The sequence below is a fragment of the Coccinella septempunctata genome, chromosome 2 (genome assembly GCF_907165205.1).
Source record: "Coccinella septempunctata chromosome 2, icCocSept1.1, whole genome shotgun sequence".
Taxonomy (NCBI): domain Eukaryota; kingdom Metazoa; phylum Arthropoda; class Insecta; order Coleoptera; family Coccinellidae; genus Coccinella; species Coccinella septempunctata.
This window is the reverse complement of record NC_058190.1, coordinates 7,565,580-7,584,263: the sequence shown is the minus strand read 5'-3', so window position 1 is coordinate 7,584,263 and position 18,684 is coordinate 7,565,580. Positions and strand designations below refer to the sequence as shown.

The window sequence follows — 18,684 nt, the reverse complement described above, 5'->3', positions numbered from 1 at the left end:
ACATTATTTCAATAATTTTATTTCTGACAAGACGTCAAAATGAACCAGTCAACCATGATTTTCAGAAACATGGCCCATAGCAACGTTAAAAATTTAATTATTACAAAAATATACAATCTAACAATGATTTCCCCATAACAGATTATTTCAATCAGAAAAAAACTATTGATTACACCATGGGAAATATGAATATATTTCCCTCGGTTGTCTATACATCCCTCGGGCTCCGCCCTCGGGACGTAACTTTGACAACCTCGGGAAATATACTGTTCATATTTCCCTAGTTGTAATAATAGCTATACTCAACATATTCTCCTCTTAATTGGATATATTATTTATTACAGCGAACCTCAAACGTCTCTAGAACTTTCAAAAAAAATGTTTCTTCTTTATTTGCAAAGCAGACAGCTTTTATAACCTCCTTGAAAAAAAATTTACGACCTTTTAAACTTTTTTTCAGTCGAGGAAAGATATGATAGTCAGATGAAGCCATACCTGGTGAATAAGGGGGTGTTCTAGTAATTCAAACCTTCAATCACGAATTTTTTGCATGGCAACATGACATTTGTGTGCAGGGGCTTTGTCCTGCAAAAACAAAACACCTTTGGATAGCTTTCCACGTCTTTCTCCTTAAGTTTTTCCCGTAGAGTGGTCAGTAATGTCGAACAGTAATCTCCTGTTATTTTTCTACCCTTATCCAAAAAATCAATTATGATTACTCCATGGCAATCTCAAAAAACTGAAGCAAGAACTTTTCCAGCAGATTTCTTGACACGAAACTTCTTAGGTCTTGGAGAACCAGAGTGTCGCCATTCGGAAGTCTATATCGTATTCAAATCAAGCACAAATCGAACACGATGCTTCTACCCTCGCATGCTTTTGATCAACATTCAAACATTTGGGGATCCATTTTGCAGCAATTTTTCTCATGTGCAAATTGACGTGAATTTTATGATGAACGCGTTCGTATAAAATATTTAGTGCTTCAGATATCCGTTTTAACCCAATTCGACGGTCTGATAAAATCATGTCATGAACTGCATCGGTATTTTCGGGGACTGACACAGAAACTGGCCTTCCCGATCGGTCATCATCTTCAAAAGAAAATTTACCCCTTTTGAAGCTTGCAGTGCAATTTTTCACGGTCGCATATGAAGGACATTGATCACCAAGGGTATTAAGCATATCTTCGAAAATCTGCTCTCTCAACCCTTTTTAAATGCAGAGGTACTTTATGATGGCTCGATACTCCAACTTCTCGATTTTCACAATTTCGGTGAACATCTTCCTTCTTTTAATTTATTTCATAACTCTGGTTTACTTCTTTGACCTCAAAATTCACACTGACACTTCTAAATGAGTTATTGTTCATTGCTATGGTAACGCAATATTTTTTTTATACACACGGAACTGGTCTAGGCTAACTAGATATCAATACATCCTCGAATCTATGCCACAGAGTGACTGAAAAGTAACGCAGAATAAGTATTCATACCTTTAATATTCGCTATTTTGTAGATGAATGCTGGAATAATTCAACTCTAATTTTAAATTTCGCGAATTTTTATGTGACATATAGGAGGCGTTTCTCTCATGTACTCTTTATAGTGGGCACCATAAATTTTTATTCCAGAAAGCAAAAATAGATTTTTTTCTTGCTTATTATGACTTAGTTCTTGATGGTTTCCTACATCAAGCTTTTTTTCATTATAGGAAAGAAATAGTCAAATAAATTGAATTCGAACTTTAACTTAGTCAATAACATAAACTATGAGAATAAAAAACATGCCTTTTTCGTGAGGAAGTCTGATGAAATACTAACCTACGTATAAGGCATATTTTCGATAGCTATTCAAAATATCAGTCACTCCTGAAGTGTATGTCGTTGACCTAAGAATACACAAATAATTTAAAATTTAAATTCGATTTGTTTAACTATTTCATACCTATAATAAAATAAGGTTCGATAAAAATCCAGTCGACGAGCAAATTATCCTAACAGTTTAAAGGTCTATCCACTTCTGGTAAAAAAGTTAGGGTAACCTTTAAAAATGTTACTCTACCCTTCCTCACATCTAGAACAATTTACATTTTTTATGCGAGCATGAATGAAGAGATCGTTATTCGAAATGCATTTCTCTACGAAATAGTAAATACTGAATTTTGTGTATTTTACTTTTTTCTCAGTCTGTATATTTTCTCATAAATCCTAGAGGGATATATCAACCATGGAGTTTCTCTGGAGGAAGTAAAAAAATGAAGCCATCTGGATGGTAAATTACCTTTTATTCAGAATGAAAATATTTATTGTTACTGAAAGCTTATGATTCATCCTCAAGGAAATATTCAAATTGCACACAGGAGTAACATGAAGTTTTTCACCGGTGAACAATTCAAAATTTTACGCGTATAGAAAAAGGAAAAATCAAGGGCAGACTAACCATTCCTTAGATTCTATACATAAGGTTTAGATTCACACCTTATTGCTCAAGAAATTTCATTTAAATTTTTTTTGTGGTCCAAAAAAACGAATCATAAATTCGTTTTTTTCATATGGAAATGCTGCATTCAGTAAAACCTATTCAATTGCATTCCTGTTCTAGGTAAAACGTGATAGATCGATCGTTTTCCAGATATAAAAAAATTCTCAGAGTATAATTCATAACATACAATCGATATGAAATAGGTGGGTGGTACATTCCTCATTAATATATTTGCACTCACCATTTCTATGCGAAAAACCCAAATTTCGAATATCTCCTCAAACCGGAACAACTGTTATCATTTCAGTTCCTCCGGATGTTACCGAAATCGAGTGATAACGAACGATGCACATATTTCGATGAAAGAGACTCGCGAACTGAGCACAAGCAGGAATATTCGACGCTGCGCGTCCAAACGCCGACGCTGACTCGAAGGCGTAGCTGTCTCTTGGAGGGAAAGAATTCAGGGGTTATTGGCAATTTTAAATTCAACGGATCAATTTCAGAGATACAAGAAATCTTACTCTTTTCATATCACACTGAAAGGTTCTCAATCATTTCCAGCCTTGGTTTTATTATTTTATTCCTTTATTTATTTATTCATTTATTTATTAATTTATTTAGTCTTATACCGACAAGCCAGTTCACATATTCATATATAAACCAATAACAGTTTCAAGTAGAAAAATAAAAAATAAAAAATCGGTAAAAACTTTGAAGAGTTCTGGAATAATTTTTCAATTGAAACATTGAAACATGAAAAATATCTCCCCAAGGCCCAAACCAGCAGACCGCAATGCTCTATCTAGAGGATTGTTCATCCAGTAATTGGATCTGCTAAACTTAATGTTAAATTGTTCCCAAGTTCTGAGACTTTCGAGACTCAGAGGAACATTTAAATTCATCCTCTGTAGAAGATAAGGACAGCATGGGCGCCCGCAGGGGGGGGCCAGGGGGGGCCACGGCCCCCCCTGAGATTCTGATAGACACCGTTAGAGAAATTTTTCTTTCAGTAAAACTAATCGTAGATGATATTTTGCCCCCCCTGAGAAAAATTTCTGCGGGTTTCTGCGGGCGCCCATGAAGGACAGTCGATTTAATTGTGCAAAATCTTATATACAAGCATCATTTCAAAATTATTATGTCTCGTTTCAAGGGATGTAAGGGATAATTTGTCTGAAATGTCCTCACATGGAAAAGAATCGGATTACATTTGTATCCTATCCTTCTCAAAAATTTGTTCTGAACCTTTTCAACGGCTTGTGTATGTACGGCATAATGAGGTGGCCATAACATGAATATTCAACAATGCTTCTCATATGCACTATGTACATTGATCTTTATGGAAGAGACATTAAAGTCCTGCAAATCTCCTCTGATCAAGCCAAGCATTCTTGAAGCTTTCGATAATACATAATTCATGTGCTCTCTAAAACTCAAATTAGTATCTAGCATCTCAAATTGCTTGATTTTGGCTGTTTCTGGTACTTCTAGCTTCTGGACTAGATAGGTGAAATCGTTGAAAGGAGTTCTGGTTTTGATTTTCGCGAATTTAATGGAAACAGTTTCACGATATCTCCATTTGTCTTGAGGATATAACCAAATTCTGATATTTTGTCGATTCGGAAAATGTGCCATAACGTTTTTATTTTTGAAAATATCTAAAAACGATAAAAACTTTCCACAAGTACTTTTTCATAAAAATAATACACTATATTCATTTTTGTCAATCTCTTATACTAAGTTTGGAAAAAAAACAGCTTCACTGTTTTAAACACGAATGCATTCTTTTCTTGATCTCATATCTTACAGAAAAAATTAGCTTTTCAAAAATATATGTAGGTATGTCGATATATAACTCAAATCTTCAAGGCAAAATCAGCATATATGTGAAATATAATCTCTAACTGTTTAGTCTCTCATATTGAATGAAGTGGATATAGAATACTTCAATACATAATAATAGTAAGTGTGAACGAGACGAATTTTTTGCTCTAGATTATTTCCAAAAAAATTGCCAGAAATATAGACTACTTTCATATCAGAACGATGTGGAATCACAAAAACACATCACTTTTCAAATTAGATTGTTTATTCGGAAATCAGTGGACGGGAACGCATGGTCATATTGCCTGGCCAGCAAGATCACCAGACCTCAATCCTTTGCATTTTTTCGTATAATTTCGTCATAAATAGGGCTGATTTAGAGCAGCGAGTTAGGAAAGCCATCAGAGACAATTCCCGCGTCATGCTGTTGATTACAGAAAATCTTCTTAAAAAAAGATGTATTTGTTGACAGAAAAATGGTACTCATTCAATGAGTTATATTGAAATTGATTACAGAAATTCTCCTCGATAGGTATTCAATAGAACTAAACTTATTGTGACATGAATTACATGATTTTATATAAGTTATAAATGTTTCAGCTAACAAATTTGAAATTTAAAGTTGTGTGGTCGAACGAAAATTCAACACCTCGATTTTGCGGTTTAAGAATGAAAATTTGGAAAATCGTTCGGACCTTTAAATTTCTGCTCTCCTGAAATTTCGCTTTAAAATTTTCATCGATAACGAAATTTCAGTTAAAATAGTGGAGAGTAGATACTCACTTCGGTGATTTGTTCATTAAGTATGCTGGAAATGGGCAGCATGCACTTCCATGCATTAATATAAGTTTTGCTGAAAACGTTCATTACTCAAGATTTCTGGTGTAATTTTACGTCATTCATTAATGATGCGAATTCGCAAAATCATCCAGTAACTAAGGCTGGGTAGCGTAAATCTCGGATTTCATGTGACCCAAAGAAAAAGTCCAGTGGAGCCAGATCAGGTAATCTGGGTAGTCACTCTAAGCCCTACCTTCGTGAGGAAAATTTTCATCTAAGAATTTACGAAAAGGTTGAATAAAATGAGGTGGTGCGCCATCTTGTTGGAAAATGATCGTTTAATGGTTTCTGCATTCTCCAATAATTGCACGAGGGCTGGATAAACAGCGTTCTCCAATAAATCTGAATAAATTTGGCCAGTGAGATTATCGGGTATTAAAATGGGCCGATTATGAAATTTCCATAAATATCCGCCCAAATATTTAATTTTTGGGGAAGCTGAGTATGCACCTCAGGAAATAATCTTGGATTTTCATCTGTCGAATACCGTAAAATGAACACTCGTCCGAAAAACAGATTCCTATCGAACATGAAGTTTTGATCACCGTTAAAGCCGAAAAGATGTGACGAACATAATTGACGTTACATTATTAGTTGTAGATTTCAAAAAATCGTCCGAAATATTTGTAGGTATTAGAATATCAGGGCTTACAATTTGAATGCACGGACCTGAATTCTAAATAGCACTTCCTGAAACCCTGTCATCTCTCTTTTTCAATCACTTTCGGCATATTTGTAATATTCAAAGATATGAAACGCCCTCATATCGCTAGTACTAAAAACTGGCTACATTTTGGCCAGTGAAAACACATTTGACAATGAGATGGCGCTGAAAACGTATAAACAATACAGAAAAACGGTTTAATAACAGTTTTCTGTTTTATAATTGAGGGGCGCGGAATTCGAATTCTATTCCTTGTATTGAATTTCAATATTAACCTTTTGTTGAGACCAGAAAACGAACATCCTGAGCGACAAAACAAAAGGATGGTTTTGTTTTATGACCAGGATGTTAGTTTTCATCTGAACATTGTTTGGAATCGATTGGTATCAATGAAATACGCTGTTGGATGTGATAAATGTTTATTTGCGATCTATAAAAAATTCACAAAAATTTTAAATTATAGACAACAAATGGAGCTTTGAATAGGATACAAGAGTACATGGTTATCTGCTATAGGTACGTCAAAGGTGTTTTTTCTGTGAAAACGTTTTGAATTAATAATTTTTGTTGAATTTGTACAATTTATATCAGAAATTGATATGAACCAATATTCAATTTACCGTCATAGGATACACATTTCCGTTACTTACATATTATTTACAAAATTTTCAGAACCACAATCGAAAAAAGCCTTACAGAGGTATACAAGACCTGTATTCAAGCCCGTCAGTATAATTTCTGCATGCTTTTTTATGATTTCTTCATGGTATGGTCTCTTCTTGACACAATATATAAATTGATTAATGAATGAACAAAACACTCACAGAAGGTTTCATAAAACTTTGACTTTCCAAACAACAATTTGACAGTCACCCGATTCCCAAATCGAAATCCATAAAACTTTTGCATTTCTAAATATATTGAAGGCAACTGAGAATCTTTGAATGGACGTATAAAAGTCTTAATTTCCCCTAAATGAGCCATTCATGTAAGAGATGATTCCTGCATACAACAATTTACGTGGATGAACAATTCTCAATCGACTTGCAGTAAAATGTTCATTGCACATGGTGTAGTCATTAGTGTTTGAAGGCCTTCACGCCCTGAGAATTTTATCCACTTCGTAGCACTGAAAATAAAAATCAATGAATGACCGAGTCACATGTTACCAGTTTTAATACTTACATTCCCATTTTCCTTAGTATATATAATCGATTCCCTTCTACCATGAAATGGTGTAGGGTATAATAACAAAAACAAATATTAAATTCTTCCCTCGTAAACGAACTTCGACCATTCCTTCTTGTTGGCTGTCATCTTCCTTGCTCTTTCCCAAGTTTGTCCCCTTTCTCCAATTATCTTCCCCATTTGCTTGTCCCAGGTAGTAACTTTTCTTCCGCGCCTTCTTTTTCCCATTTTCCTTAGTAAAATTCGATTTATATGATCCACAGTTCTTCACTATACAATAATTTTCGAACGATATTCTGAGGTTTTCGCCAAGAAATTTGACAAACAGCAACTAGAACGGGCTTGAAAAACAAAAGGCGATACGAGGTTGTCTATGGATACGAGAATCAAAACATTCAAAACCTGTTTGATCAAATTGGCCATATGACTCTGACAACTCGCAAAATTTCATATGTCCCTCGAATTAAAATTTTAACCAGTCTCAGGGCCTTAAAAACACATTTGAAACACAGATGGCGCTCACATCACTTTAGTCGTACAGTGACTCTAACGAGACAGTGACGACAATTGGAAATTTAGCAAGAATATGGCGGCTTAGAAGCACAGATTTCAATGCTATGATCTCTAATTCGGAATGCGGATTGGCTCACGTCACGTCACGTGACCAAATCCGCCATATTCTTGCTAAAACGATGAAAAAAGAGACCACAATTGTCGCCACTGTCTCGTTAAAGTCACTGTATTTAGTCGCTTCGTTTCCTATCTTTCTACTCTATAATCTTTGGTTGTGGCGTTCTGGCAACGGCATTGTGACATTAACGGCATTTCATGAGTGACAACCTTATTCCGTTCTAGTTACGAAAACTTGAGAAAATTGATTCAGGCCCATTCGAGTGCTAAAATGAAAGTGAATGGAGTATATATAGAGATATAACTACACCCTCGACTACACCTATTTAAATAATGCGATGAGAGCAACCTTTTCGGCTTATTTATTGCGAACGATGGGAGAAATTTTGAACAGGCACCTTAATCGTTAGTTACTATGGAAGTGTCATTTTGACCGACACGACATAAGACGAGCCGAAATTTTCAGTTTCGCGTGTGAGTACAAGGGTGATTCTTTCAGTATGCTCCTATCGATACATCTTTGTTCTGACAAGTTCTGATGTGTTACTCGTAGTCCAGATGTATGCGTTCTGGTGTTTGTTGATATTACAAAGTTGCTGCCATGAGCGTGAACGATAGAGTCATAATTAATACCTGCGCATGCGCATTGGTCAGTATTTCGCGTGTTAGTGTCAGCTTTGGGATTTCAAAGTAGAAATTTAATTTAGTTCAGAACTTTTACAGGGTGTGTTCTAAGATGGCATGAACCATTTTCTGAAATATAGGTTGCTTTTTCAACGAATATTCATATTCGTATAAAACTGGGTGTTCACATTTTCAGGATAAATTAATTATTATGATTTTTGAAATATTACAGGTGGCGCTTCTACGCCTTCGAAGAATTCCATAGCCAAGTTTTTGATGAATAGCATGAAGTTAGCGAAAACTTTAATTTTTTTAGGCCATTAATCAAGACCCAATTCGCACCTCAAAAACACATTATATGGTGAACCCTGAAATATATTGTGGAAAACAGGCAGCAAGTAAAGCTTGTTCGGAAGAAGGAGAGAGACTCTCACTTCCAATACAAGTAGTTAGAGGTTGATTGAACCTGTGGAAGGCTCCAATAGAAATATAATATAATATAATAATACTAATATAATATAATATAATTGGTACACCTATATAGAACTTGCAAAGGTTCTGAAAAAAGAAAAGTTGACCTCAGTTGGTACATTGAGGAAAAATAAATCTTTTATTTCACCAGAATTTCTACCGTCCAGAGGAAAGGCAATTGGTAGGTTCACATCCTATGATGTGAATATGATATGATATGACGATTGTTGTTCATGTCAATAGTCCAGTTTATATTGATATTTTCACATCGAACTTGAATATCATGGTAAATATGCTACAAAGTTGTTTTCAATTGTTTTATTTGATATCGCAATAAAATGACAAAGATATAGTCTGTATAGATGTTTAAAATTAAGTTTACAAAAAATATAAATAAGAAAATGTACAGTCAATATTTTTTCTTAGACTAAGTCACTTCACACATTCAATGAATCAGTCCATATTTTTCTTTTATTTATCACATTGTCTCCATGTGTACCTCAGTTCCTGAAATAGGCAGGTCGCCCCATGCTGTAGGTGCTCATTGGAATCCCGCCACCTTGTTTGTATATATCATTTTGGTCATAGTCAACGTCATAGTAGATGCCACTCTGATTCTGGAGAAAAAAATTACAATATATTCCAACGTAGAGTATCGAAACTAGTGCCAGTTGATTATACCGTATTCTAGTTCTCAACTATGATACAAACGTTTTTTTCTATTTAAATATAGGTAAATTAAAAATTTATCTCCCTCATCTAATACGTAAAATAAACGATGTTGAAAAATAAAATTTAGAACAATTAGATCACATAGAGTGAGCTAATTTTTGGCAAGATCAGCTGCATAGTTCGGGTACAAAAAGAAGAAGAGAAGAAATAAAAGAAGTTTAATGAACTATAATAGAAATTACAACCCTGTAGTGAATGAAGGTTGAACATTCAATTCATCATAAATACTCATATCAAGATAAACCGATTGAAAAAAAGCAAGTAATAAAAAATTTATAACGATAGCATAACTTACGAACTATAATTCATCGTTTTCTACGAGCATTTTGTTGTTTAAATTCGACAAATACAGACAAAAAATATACTCACAGCAATAGAAGCATTACTCCTGCTCTTTGGTCTAGGAACTTGAAAACTTCTACCCAACAGATCCACCTTGTCCTCCTCTTCACTAGAACTGGAATTTTCAAACTGCTTCATGCCGTGCAAACTTGCCGCTCTGCTAGCAATTTGGGCTTGTAACGTGAGGCGTGGCAAGGGCACTGGGGGAAGCGTGCCATGCATGGAGTTCCTCTGAACTGAACCAAGGCTCGGGTACCCGAATAGTGCAGATGATGGTCTTGTTGGGGCAACCGGCTCAGGCTGATAAAATGAAAAATATTGAAATGACATATTCCCTTCAACTACTCGATTTCGGCAATTAACTCATTTTATGCTGTGTGGAGGATAAGAACTAGAATAGGGACTAATGCCCCTTTACACCGACTTATTTAACAGGGAATCACACCCTAATCAAATTTTAATCACATTTGCGATTAAATCTCTCGCAGCAGACAAATGCAACTCGGCACAGGTATTTGAATGCAGATCTAAACTCTCCAAATTGGGAAGTTTAAACAGACTGCAACTGATTTGGGTACCTGGACACTCTGGCCTCAGAGGAAACGAAGTATCGGATGCTCTAGCCAGAGAAGGAGCAACATCAGCGCTTAATGGCCCGGAACCAAGTATAGGAATTTCTAATTCCTTAATCAGGGAACGGAACAACAGCTGGAACAACAGTCCTGGAGTACTGGCGCAACCGTCCTGGACTGCGTCACTCGCACAGGGCTATTTAAGTGTCTCCTAGCCCATACAGCAGTCGTTGACTAGGATTTTCTAGAACCAATCTGAGATCTATCATGGTGGTTTTCACAGGGTATTGTAGACTCAGAGCCCATCTTAAAAAACCCAGCATCGTCAATGACCCGCTCTGCAGACTCTGCTTAGAGGAGAACGAAACGATTGAGCACATCCTCTGTGACAGCCCGGCGGCAGGCAGGGTGGTCCTAGAGGAACTCAAGAATCATTCCCCCTCCGACATCATCTCCTTTTTGAGTAGGGAGGGAGAGATCTAACTCTACGAGCTTGCCTGTGTGCTACAATAGACCGCTTGGTCGCAGTGGCAGGTTTGCTTTATCCGTGCAACACACCCATCAATCAGTAAATCGTTAATCAGTACACTATAACACTATATAAGGATTGAAATATAACTATAGGAAGGACCAAATATGCCTTGAGAGCTATGTTTTGCTATGGGAAAAACATAAACGGTTTTAAAGTTGAACGATAAATAGATTAGCGAAAATAATTCACCTGATGAAATCACATTAAGCAACGCGGCAACATTTTTCTGAGATTCGAAAGTATACTCCATAAATTAAAATTGAAATTTTCCTCTGAGACAATGAAGTCTTCAATGAAGACCCGTTTTCAAAAACAGATAAAATTATCGTGTTCATACAATATTATGTACAAAAGATTTCTACATCCTTCTTTCAAATCGAAATCTTTAGTTCAATCGAACTTATAGCTCTCATTTTATTTCATCATCAGAAATAATTCATGGGGCTCCGCTTAAACGAAATTAGAAGTATACATAAAATAACATTACTTTCCCAAAGTTATGCCTCTGTGTCGATTTTGATGACACTGAGAAATAAACTCTTTAATAATCAGCAAAAAACGCAAAAAAACTACTTTGATTTTTTCCGCAACAATATTTCATTGATTCCTACTTGATCTCATCGTCATATTTTGATTAAAATTATCCCTAATAGCACAAAGTAGTCCTATGGACACCCATAGGACGTCCTCTTCGGACATTACGGACATCCATGGGACGTCCATTTCTGGTACAATGGACGTTCTATGGACATCCGAGGGACATACAAATGTCACAACTTTGAACCGAATTCGGACGTCCATCGCGGACGTCCAATGGATATCCCGTTGGGACCATCATTAGCTATCTCAACTGTACAAAAATTTACCACGACATTGGCTATCCTATCTATTAGAATTTTAATGTCCTAGAACCCAATGTCTTACACTCAGACGCAGATGGTATTTTCTGTGTTGTTCTCATTTCCATCCATACTTACTAGAAAGTTTTTACACTTCCTGAAGTGAAATGAAGATTTATAACAAGATATATATATGTTCTTTATTTTATATATTTGGATTTGTATGAAACATATTAATCTTGAATAAAAAGATATCAGTAATTCATATAGTTGTTCAATTTCCCTTTTGAGGATGAGAGCAGAATGCGAAATATATGTAGGTAAGAGTAAGGCCTGCCGCAGACATGCAACTTTTCAGTTGCGCAACAGTTTGATTGCAAGCGGTTCGAGGGCGCACACAAAGGCAATCGCTGCAACTTTTCAGTTGCATGTCTGCGCGGCCCCATATAAATGCATTGTGCTCAATTCTGCAACTAAACAGTTGCAAAACTGAAAAGTTGTATGTCTGCGGCAGGCCTAAAGAGTAAACACAGGGTACAAATGAGGCGTAAATGGGCTGAAGAGGCCCAAGCTACATTTTTTCTGAAATTGAGTTTACGAGTATATAAAATTTTGATTCATTTTAAGGAATTCTTACTGTTAATTCAACTTCAGAAAAATTGTAGCTTGGGTCACTTTTCCTCGGAACGCCTCGAATATAGAGTGCAAATTGATTGCCACGATGGTAATTATCAAAGTGAACATGAATATAACTTCAATAGAGGATACACTTTGGTAGTTTATTTTGTCAAAATAATCGTTCCAAAAACCTCCTAAATGAGAAGTCGCAAAGTTGCTGTCTAGGGTGCTTTTTTTACACCTACTATGTGATGTACTGGGTAATTACCCGCGATATGCGATGTTGCGGACATTAAGTACTCTCCAGTAAGTACTGGTGCCTTTTTTTAAATCAACATTGTGAAGTCGCATTTCCACAGTGGTAATTCCCAACAACTTCCCTGTGACTAAAACTGGTTGACTGGGACGTACCATAAAAATACCAAAAATTCAAAGAACTCTTGAAACTAAGTTGGACGCTATTTAATGAATATTTGAAAGTTTTGTGAGATAAAAGTATTCTTCATATTTTCTCGTAAAATGCGCTGTTTTCGAGGAAATTTATATTCAAAAATTAACGTTTCTGTGAAATTTGAAAAATTGGGTACTTTGGCTGGATACAACTCTGTTTAAAAAATCCACAGATGTGCAATGTCAGAGATTTAGCTATACTTCATTCAAATTTATTTTAGCAGTCGGTTGGCCATGATATAATTTTCTCAAGTTTTTGTAACTAGAACGAAGTTAGGTTGGCACTCATGAAATGTCGTTAATGTCATGACGCCGTTGCCACAACTAATATGAATTTTTATTACGAAAATGCCGAAAGTGATTGAAAAAAGAGACAGGGTTTCAGGAAGTGCTATTTAGAATTCAGGTCCGCTCATTCAAATAGTTATACCCTGATACAGGTTATCTATGCCCTGATATTCTAAAATCCACAATAGGTCAGACTGTCAGACGGTAGCGAACATATTCAATGTAAGAGAATTTATATAATGTTTCATCTGAATCTAAACGACTTATATTTCAGCTGGATATTTCCACAATCAGAAAGATTGTGAATGAAGAGGATGACAAAGAATTTCCCTCTATTGGGAGACCCAAAAAAGTTGTGGCATTCGAGAATTTTATGTTTGAGTGAATTAATGCGAAAAGTTAACTACAGGATTTTCGATAAATGTCATCGGAGAATAAGTTCCCTAAAATGGATTTTTCTATTTTTCATTTGACTTGTCCTATACAATGTAAATGTCTTAAGGTACTAATAAATACCTAATTATTATTATTACATCAATGTATTAAGATCGAATAGCCACAAATACGCGCAAGTTGACCTGTTACTTGTTAATTCATGTGAAATTTTTGTTCAAAGGTGAAGTTCATCTTAACTGGAAACTTCCTTCAATTCCTCTTTTACTTATATTGATGCAAGATGATTTTTGTTGAAGAATTTAACATTCTGTTATTGATTATCTGTTAATTCCTTCGGGAGATACCCATTCCCAACCACTGCATCATATGCATTTCATCTTCGGGTTAATATTTTTGAAATCTACAAATGATGTAAGCCGAAGAAGATAACGAACATTAACTCTCCTCAAGCTGGTGCATATTATGATATTATACTGATCTCTTGTATTTTTCATGCAAATAACTGGATTTGGTATGCCTTCAATCAGTTTGTATAAACTTCAATTATGCTCGTCACATATTTTCCGAAGAGATTCGACATTGTGATGAAATACGTAATAACAGAAACTTTTACGTAGAACGGGCAACATAGCGTTGATTTAAAACCCAAAAATGTTTTGACAAGCTTCATAACCCCACATTTTCGTACTATACAGAGTGAAATGTGTCAAATTTCCATGGCCAACCGACTGCTAAAATAAAAGTGAATGAAGTATAGTTATTCTGAAGTTAATTTTGTTTTTTCATGAAAACTAAAAATGGCTATATATTCTCTCTTATCAAGGCCGAATGGGAAAAAATATTATACTTCAGAATAAGTCGATTGAAACCCGAAATTCAAAAATCTTTGCTGGGAAGCTCTCTATTCATTTAACAAATTGCGATTTTTCGCTGAACGGTTCGTTTAGACAAGCTGTAATTTCTTCAATAAAATGACTCAACGTTGTAAAAATAAAATAAATAATAAATAAAATACTATTCTATTTTATACTAAATACTCTGTATATTATGTGAAGAAATTCAGGACCTTAATCAAGAATTTCGTCTTAGACATACCGCATACCTTGACCTTCACCATTGAGTATTAAACTTAATAAGTATCAATACTCAATGCCAAAAAAAAAAACGAAACAATACGTAGTATAGGGCTGCAATCGAATTTTACAGGTAAAATGAAATGAAAATTCATTGAACGAAACACTTACTGCGTAATGATTAGCTTGAGCCATTACATCTGCAAGTTGAGCCCATCGAAGTCTATCCTCTAGGGTCAATTGATATGGAGGCCCTCCGACTATAGGCGCTTTGACCGTGTTGCTTGCAGCTGCCATGTATCCAAACACTGGACTTCCCACCGATGCCTTCTGTTCTCTCTGCCACTTACGACTAATGAGGAAACATTGTTGAGGTTAAATAATCACAGGAATATTTGATTTCAGTTACCTCCACATCACAAGAGCTACCAACGTTAAACCGATAATAATGATGGCGGCCACACTTGCACCAATAGCGACGCCGAGAACTTCACCATCAAGTTCACATTGATTTCCATAATAATTTCCAGAACACCTAAAAAGCATCACAGACATGTTTATTAATTGGCAGATCTTCTGACCACCAATTGAGTGGGCGAGCTGAAGCAAGATGGAAAGAAGTATTTCCAATAATTTGTGAATTTTTAGATTTTCAGATTAGTAGGATAGTAGGGGAAGATATTTTATCCAGAGAGCCTCAACTTCAAAGACACATGTCCCTACTTCTCTGATAATTCTCAGAAATATGATTAAAACTTCCACTTACATGCATACTTCTTGGCCATTTTGATATTTGCATTCTCCTCTGTTGTTACAATATTGGCTTGGGCATTGCTCACAATGTCGTCCTGCTCTGTATTTACTATCTAAGTATTGGTCTCTATAACCTTCTTCACATTCACACTTGAATCCACCAAAAATATTTATACATTTTGCTAACTGGTGACAATCGTGCAGTTCCGCTGAAGAACATTCATCCAAATCTGAAAAAAGAACAAAAATTATTGAATTTCCATGTATTTCTCTTATAAATATGTTTTTAATGCTAAAAAAAGTCGAACCAACCTTGAAGATTCGATACGGATCCTGGGGGACTATCCACCCACAACGCACTGTTGCCAACATTGTTACTCCTTCTCTGTATAACTCCAAGAAGATGCTTCTGTATATCGCCTCTAACCGTTGGCCTAGACGTATCAGGATTTTCTTCCAACTGAAGGGTAAGATTGACAAACACTCCAGCTTGTCCAGCAGATCTTTCTCCGCTATAAATACCATTGACTTTGGTCCCTAAGAACTCGTCACTGAAGGGAGTCATAGACATTGCTGACTCAAGCTGAAAAATCCAAAATAATATGACGAATTCCATTAAGAAAATACGTAAACATTAAGAAAGATAAATGAGATTTACCTCAATTGTAAGATGAATGAAACATGAATACTATGGTTTGCAAATTTTTATTGCCTTCCAATTGAGGTATCGCTCACCCTCTATTCCCTATTAAGAATTTAGGGGTGACAACCCCTACACCTAAGATTGAGCAGATTTTGGCTTACAATTCTGCTCGAAACATGTCCCCCTCCGAATAACAATTGACCTGTTCCGGCTTTTTCTCTGAAAACATTTTGGCCTGGTAAGTTTTCAAATTGTCAGTCCTGTAACTACTTCAAGGACTCAATAAAAATTTGCAAAGCATAATATTCATGTAGAGGGTCAAGTGATCTTTCAATTGTGGTATAGCTCACCCCCTATTCCCTATCGGGAATTTAGGGGTGATAGCTCTTACAACTAGGGTTGAGGAGATTTCGGCTTACAATTCTGCTAAAAATAGAAATTGGTCTTTTCCAGTATCTTCTCTGAAATCATCCTTGTCGTGACATAATTGGACTGGCAAATTTTCAGATTGTCACCCTGTATGTTTTTGTTACATAACTAAATTATTTACTAACCGCTCTTTCAGCTTCATAGGCCAGCTGTTGGTAACTGTCACTATTTTTATCGCTCAGTTCATTTGCCCAAACTATTCTTCTGTCATAAAGTCTATCCACTCTCAGTGAAAGTAGCACTGAAACTATTTTCCTACAAACGTCCCTATGTTTTCTACGAGTGAAACCAGGTCTGCAGTGACAAGCGCTGACACCACTTTCGGTCAAACACATTTCGTGTTGCGATACGTCGCAAGTTGAGTCGTCACCAACGATGCAGGTATCTATTCTGGAATTTGAAAAAAATTTTATACCTATTTGATCAATACATAGTAATGAATATTTTCAGCTTTTCGTACTGATGTGTCCTAATGAAAGAAGGCCAACCTCGATATGACTGAAATATAATAATGATCAGCAAAGTTTGATGTGATACATCCATTGATGTATTCAGGAAACACGTTCTGAAATACTCAAGAGTCTTGAATGGATAGAGATTGATAGATGGGATAGAGAACAGGGGTCCAGGGACAACACATTTCGAATGTCTCTAAATTTCCTCTCCAGGAATGATAAGACTGTCGACTATTCTCCTGCTCTAAAGTAACCTTACAGAGTTACTAGTTCGAAAACTGGCAACGAAAATCGGCTAGAGTTTTGTACTCGTAATGGCTCATAATTGAATATGATTCAGTATTGAGGGTGTACTTTAGTCAGCACCCACTCTCAAAGTCAGGTGAAACATGTCAGGATATGTTCCAAAATTTCATATACCCTTGAACTAAGGAAATACTTCAGAATGATGAGAACCTACTCTAAGATGCCCTTTTTCGAATAAATTGGAGCACATTCTCTAACTGCTCCAAGTAGTTAAAAAAAAATTTACGACAGAAAATATTTCAAAAGTGCCATCGATTAACTAGAATTGTTCCAAATATATCATTTTAAGTATTACATTATTGTATAGAAGCGAATGGCACTCAAGTCGACCAATGCATTGAATGATTTCTTAAGCATTTCTCTTCACAATAAACTGAGATGATCAGAGGAGAATACTGGTTTTCCGGTTGAGTAGAATATTTCTGAAAAGGATATCCAAATATCTTCAAAATTAAGTGTCACTCGACACCTACATTTCCCTTCCCCCTACGAACATCAATGAAAGTATCTTATCAATTCAAGCTAATGATTTTAATATGAGAAATATCATGGGTGACTCTTTTTTCAGTGTATGTATATGAAAATGATATAGTACCTCACAGGTGGATGAGTTGGTTTTGGTCTACCATAAAGCGGCCTCCTTTGACTCTGCGTAGGTTTGATGGAGGCGATACTAGGTTTTTTCTCGACTGGTTCAGCTACAGCATAACCAGTTCCTGTCACTTGATTATGAGATGCGCCATTTGGTTTGATATTTTGCGTAGGTGATTTCGTGGCCTCTACCTCTCCAAACAGATTGAGGTATGTTCTCTTTCCGTCGATCGACACAAATCCATTATCTCCTTCCGGACTAGTGATGACATCTTGCCCAACATGAACGTTTTCTATGTCGACTGTGGAAGGAATAATACATTTCTTAAATTGGCAATATTCCAGATAGGCGAAAATAAGCTGAGTTCAATCTATTCGTTGCATATTAATATTCAGAAGCTGATGTCAAAACAAAAGAAACCAAAAGAGAATCTCTTAACCGTGACAGAATGTGTTTTATGGCATTATGTGAAACAAAAGCTCTTTCAGATGGTAGACTTATAATTTTTGCCGAGCTTTGTATGGAGTCTGATTGAAACATACCCTTAGGTGTTGAAGTATATACACTGAAGTATATAAAGAGGTCTTTATACTATGCCTCTTCACTTACAGAAATCAAAACTATTATAAGACAGAGTGGCCATCAAAATTGATGAAATGCCAGTATTCTGCGGAACGACAAAAGGTATGTATTTACATATTATAATTTCAGTGATATCGAAATTTTCTCAATTCTTCAGTGGATAACTGCATGTGAAATGTGGTGGAGTTACGCAGAGATTTTTTCAGAAATGGTGAAATATCGAAAACGAGGTGCTGAAGGGCTATCGAACTATAGGTCAAAAAATCAAATCTTGTATTTTCATCGCTGGCCTATTAAACTTAACTTTTTATCCAGCATATAAAAAGTATATTTAAACACATATAAACTGTTTTTT

General features: G+C 35.7%; 2 protein-coding genes across 5 annotated transcripts in view; both read right to left on the bottom strand.

Moving 5' to 3' along the window:
* LOC123308260 (inaD-like protein) overlaps positions 1-2,853 on the bottom strand; it is a 370,976-nt gene extending 368,123 nt beyond the window's left edge. For all 4 annotated transcript variants that reach the window (XM_044890846.1, XM_044890847.1, XM_044890848.1 and 1 more), the window contains exon 1: positions 2,725-2,853. The gene's annotated coding sequence lies outside the window, so the exon portion shown is untranslated. The remainder of the gene's footprint in view (positions 1-2,724) is intronic.
* Positions 2,854-9,033: 6,180 nt separating this feature from the next.
* Positions 9,034-18,684, bottom strand: part of LOC123308395 — a 44,385-nt gene continuing 34,734 nt past the window's right edge. The window contains exons 5-12 of the mRNA XM_044891018.1: positions 17,751-18,048; positions 16,520-16,784; positions 15,635-15,905; positions 15,336-15,552; positions 14,979-15,104; positions 14,741-14,921; positions 9,829-10,101; positions 9,034-9,344 (exon numbers count right to left, since the gene is read on the bottom strand). Coding sequence (XP_044746953.1) covers positions 9,228-9,344; positions 9,829-10,101; positions 14,741-14,921; positions 14,979-15,104; positions 15,336-15,552; positions 15,635-15,905; positions 16,520-16,784; positions 17,751-18,048 — 1,748 coding nt within the window. The 3' untranslated portion in view covers positions 9,034-9,227. The remainder of the gene's footprint in view (positions 9,345-9,828; positions 10,102-14,740; positions 14,922-14,978; positions 15,105-15,335; positions 15,553-15,634; positions 15,906-16,519; positions 16,785-17,750; positions 18,049-18,684) is intronic.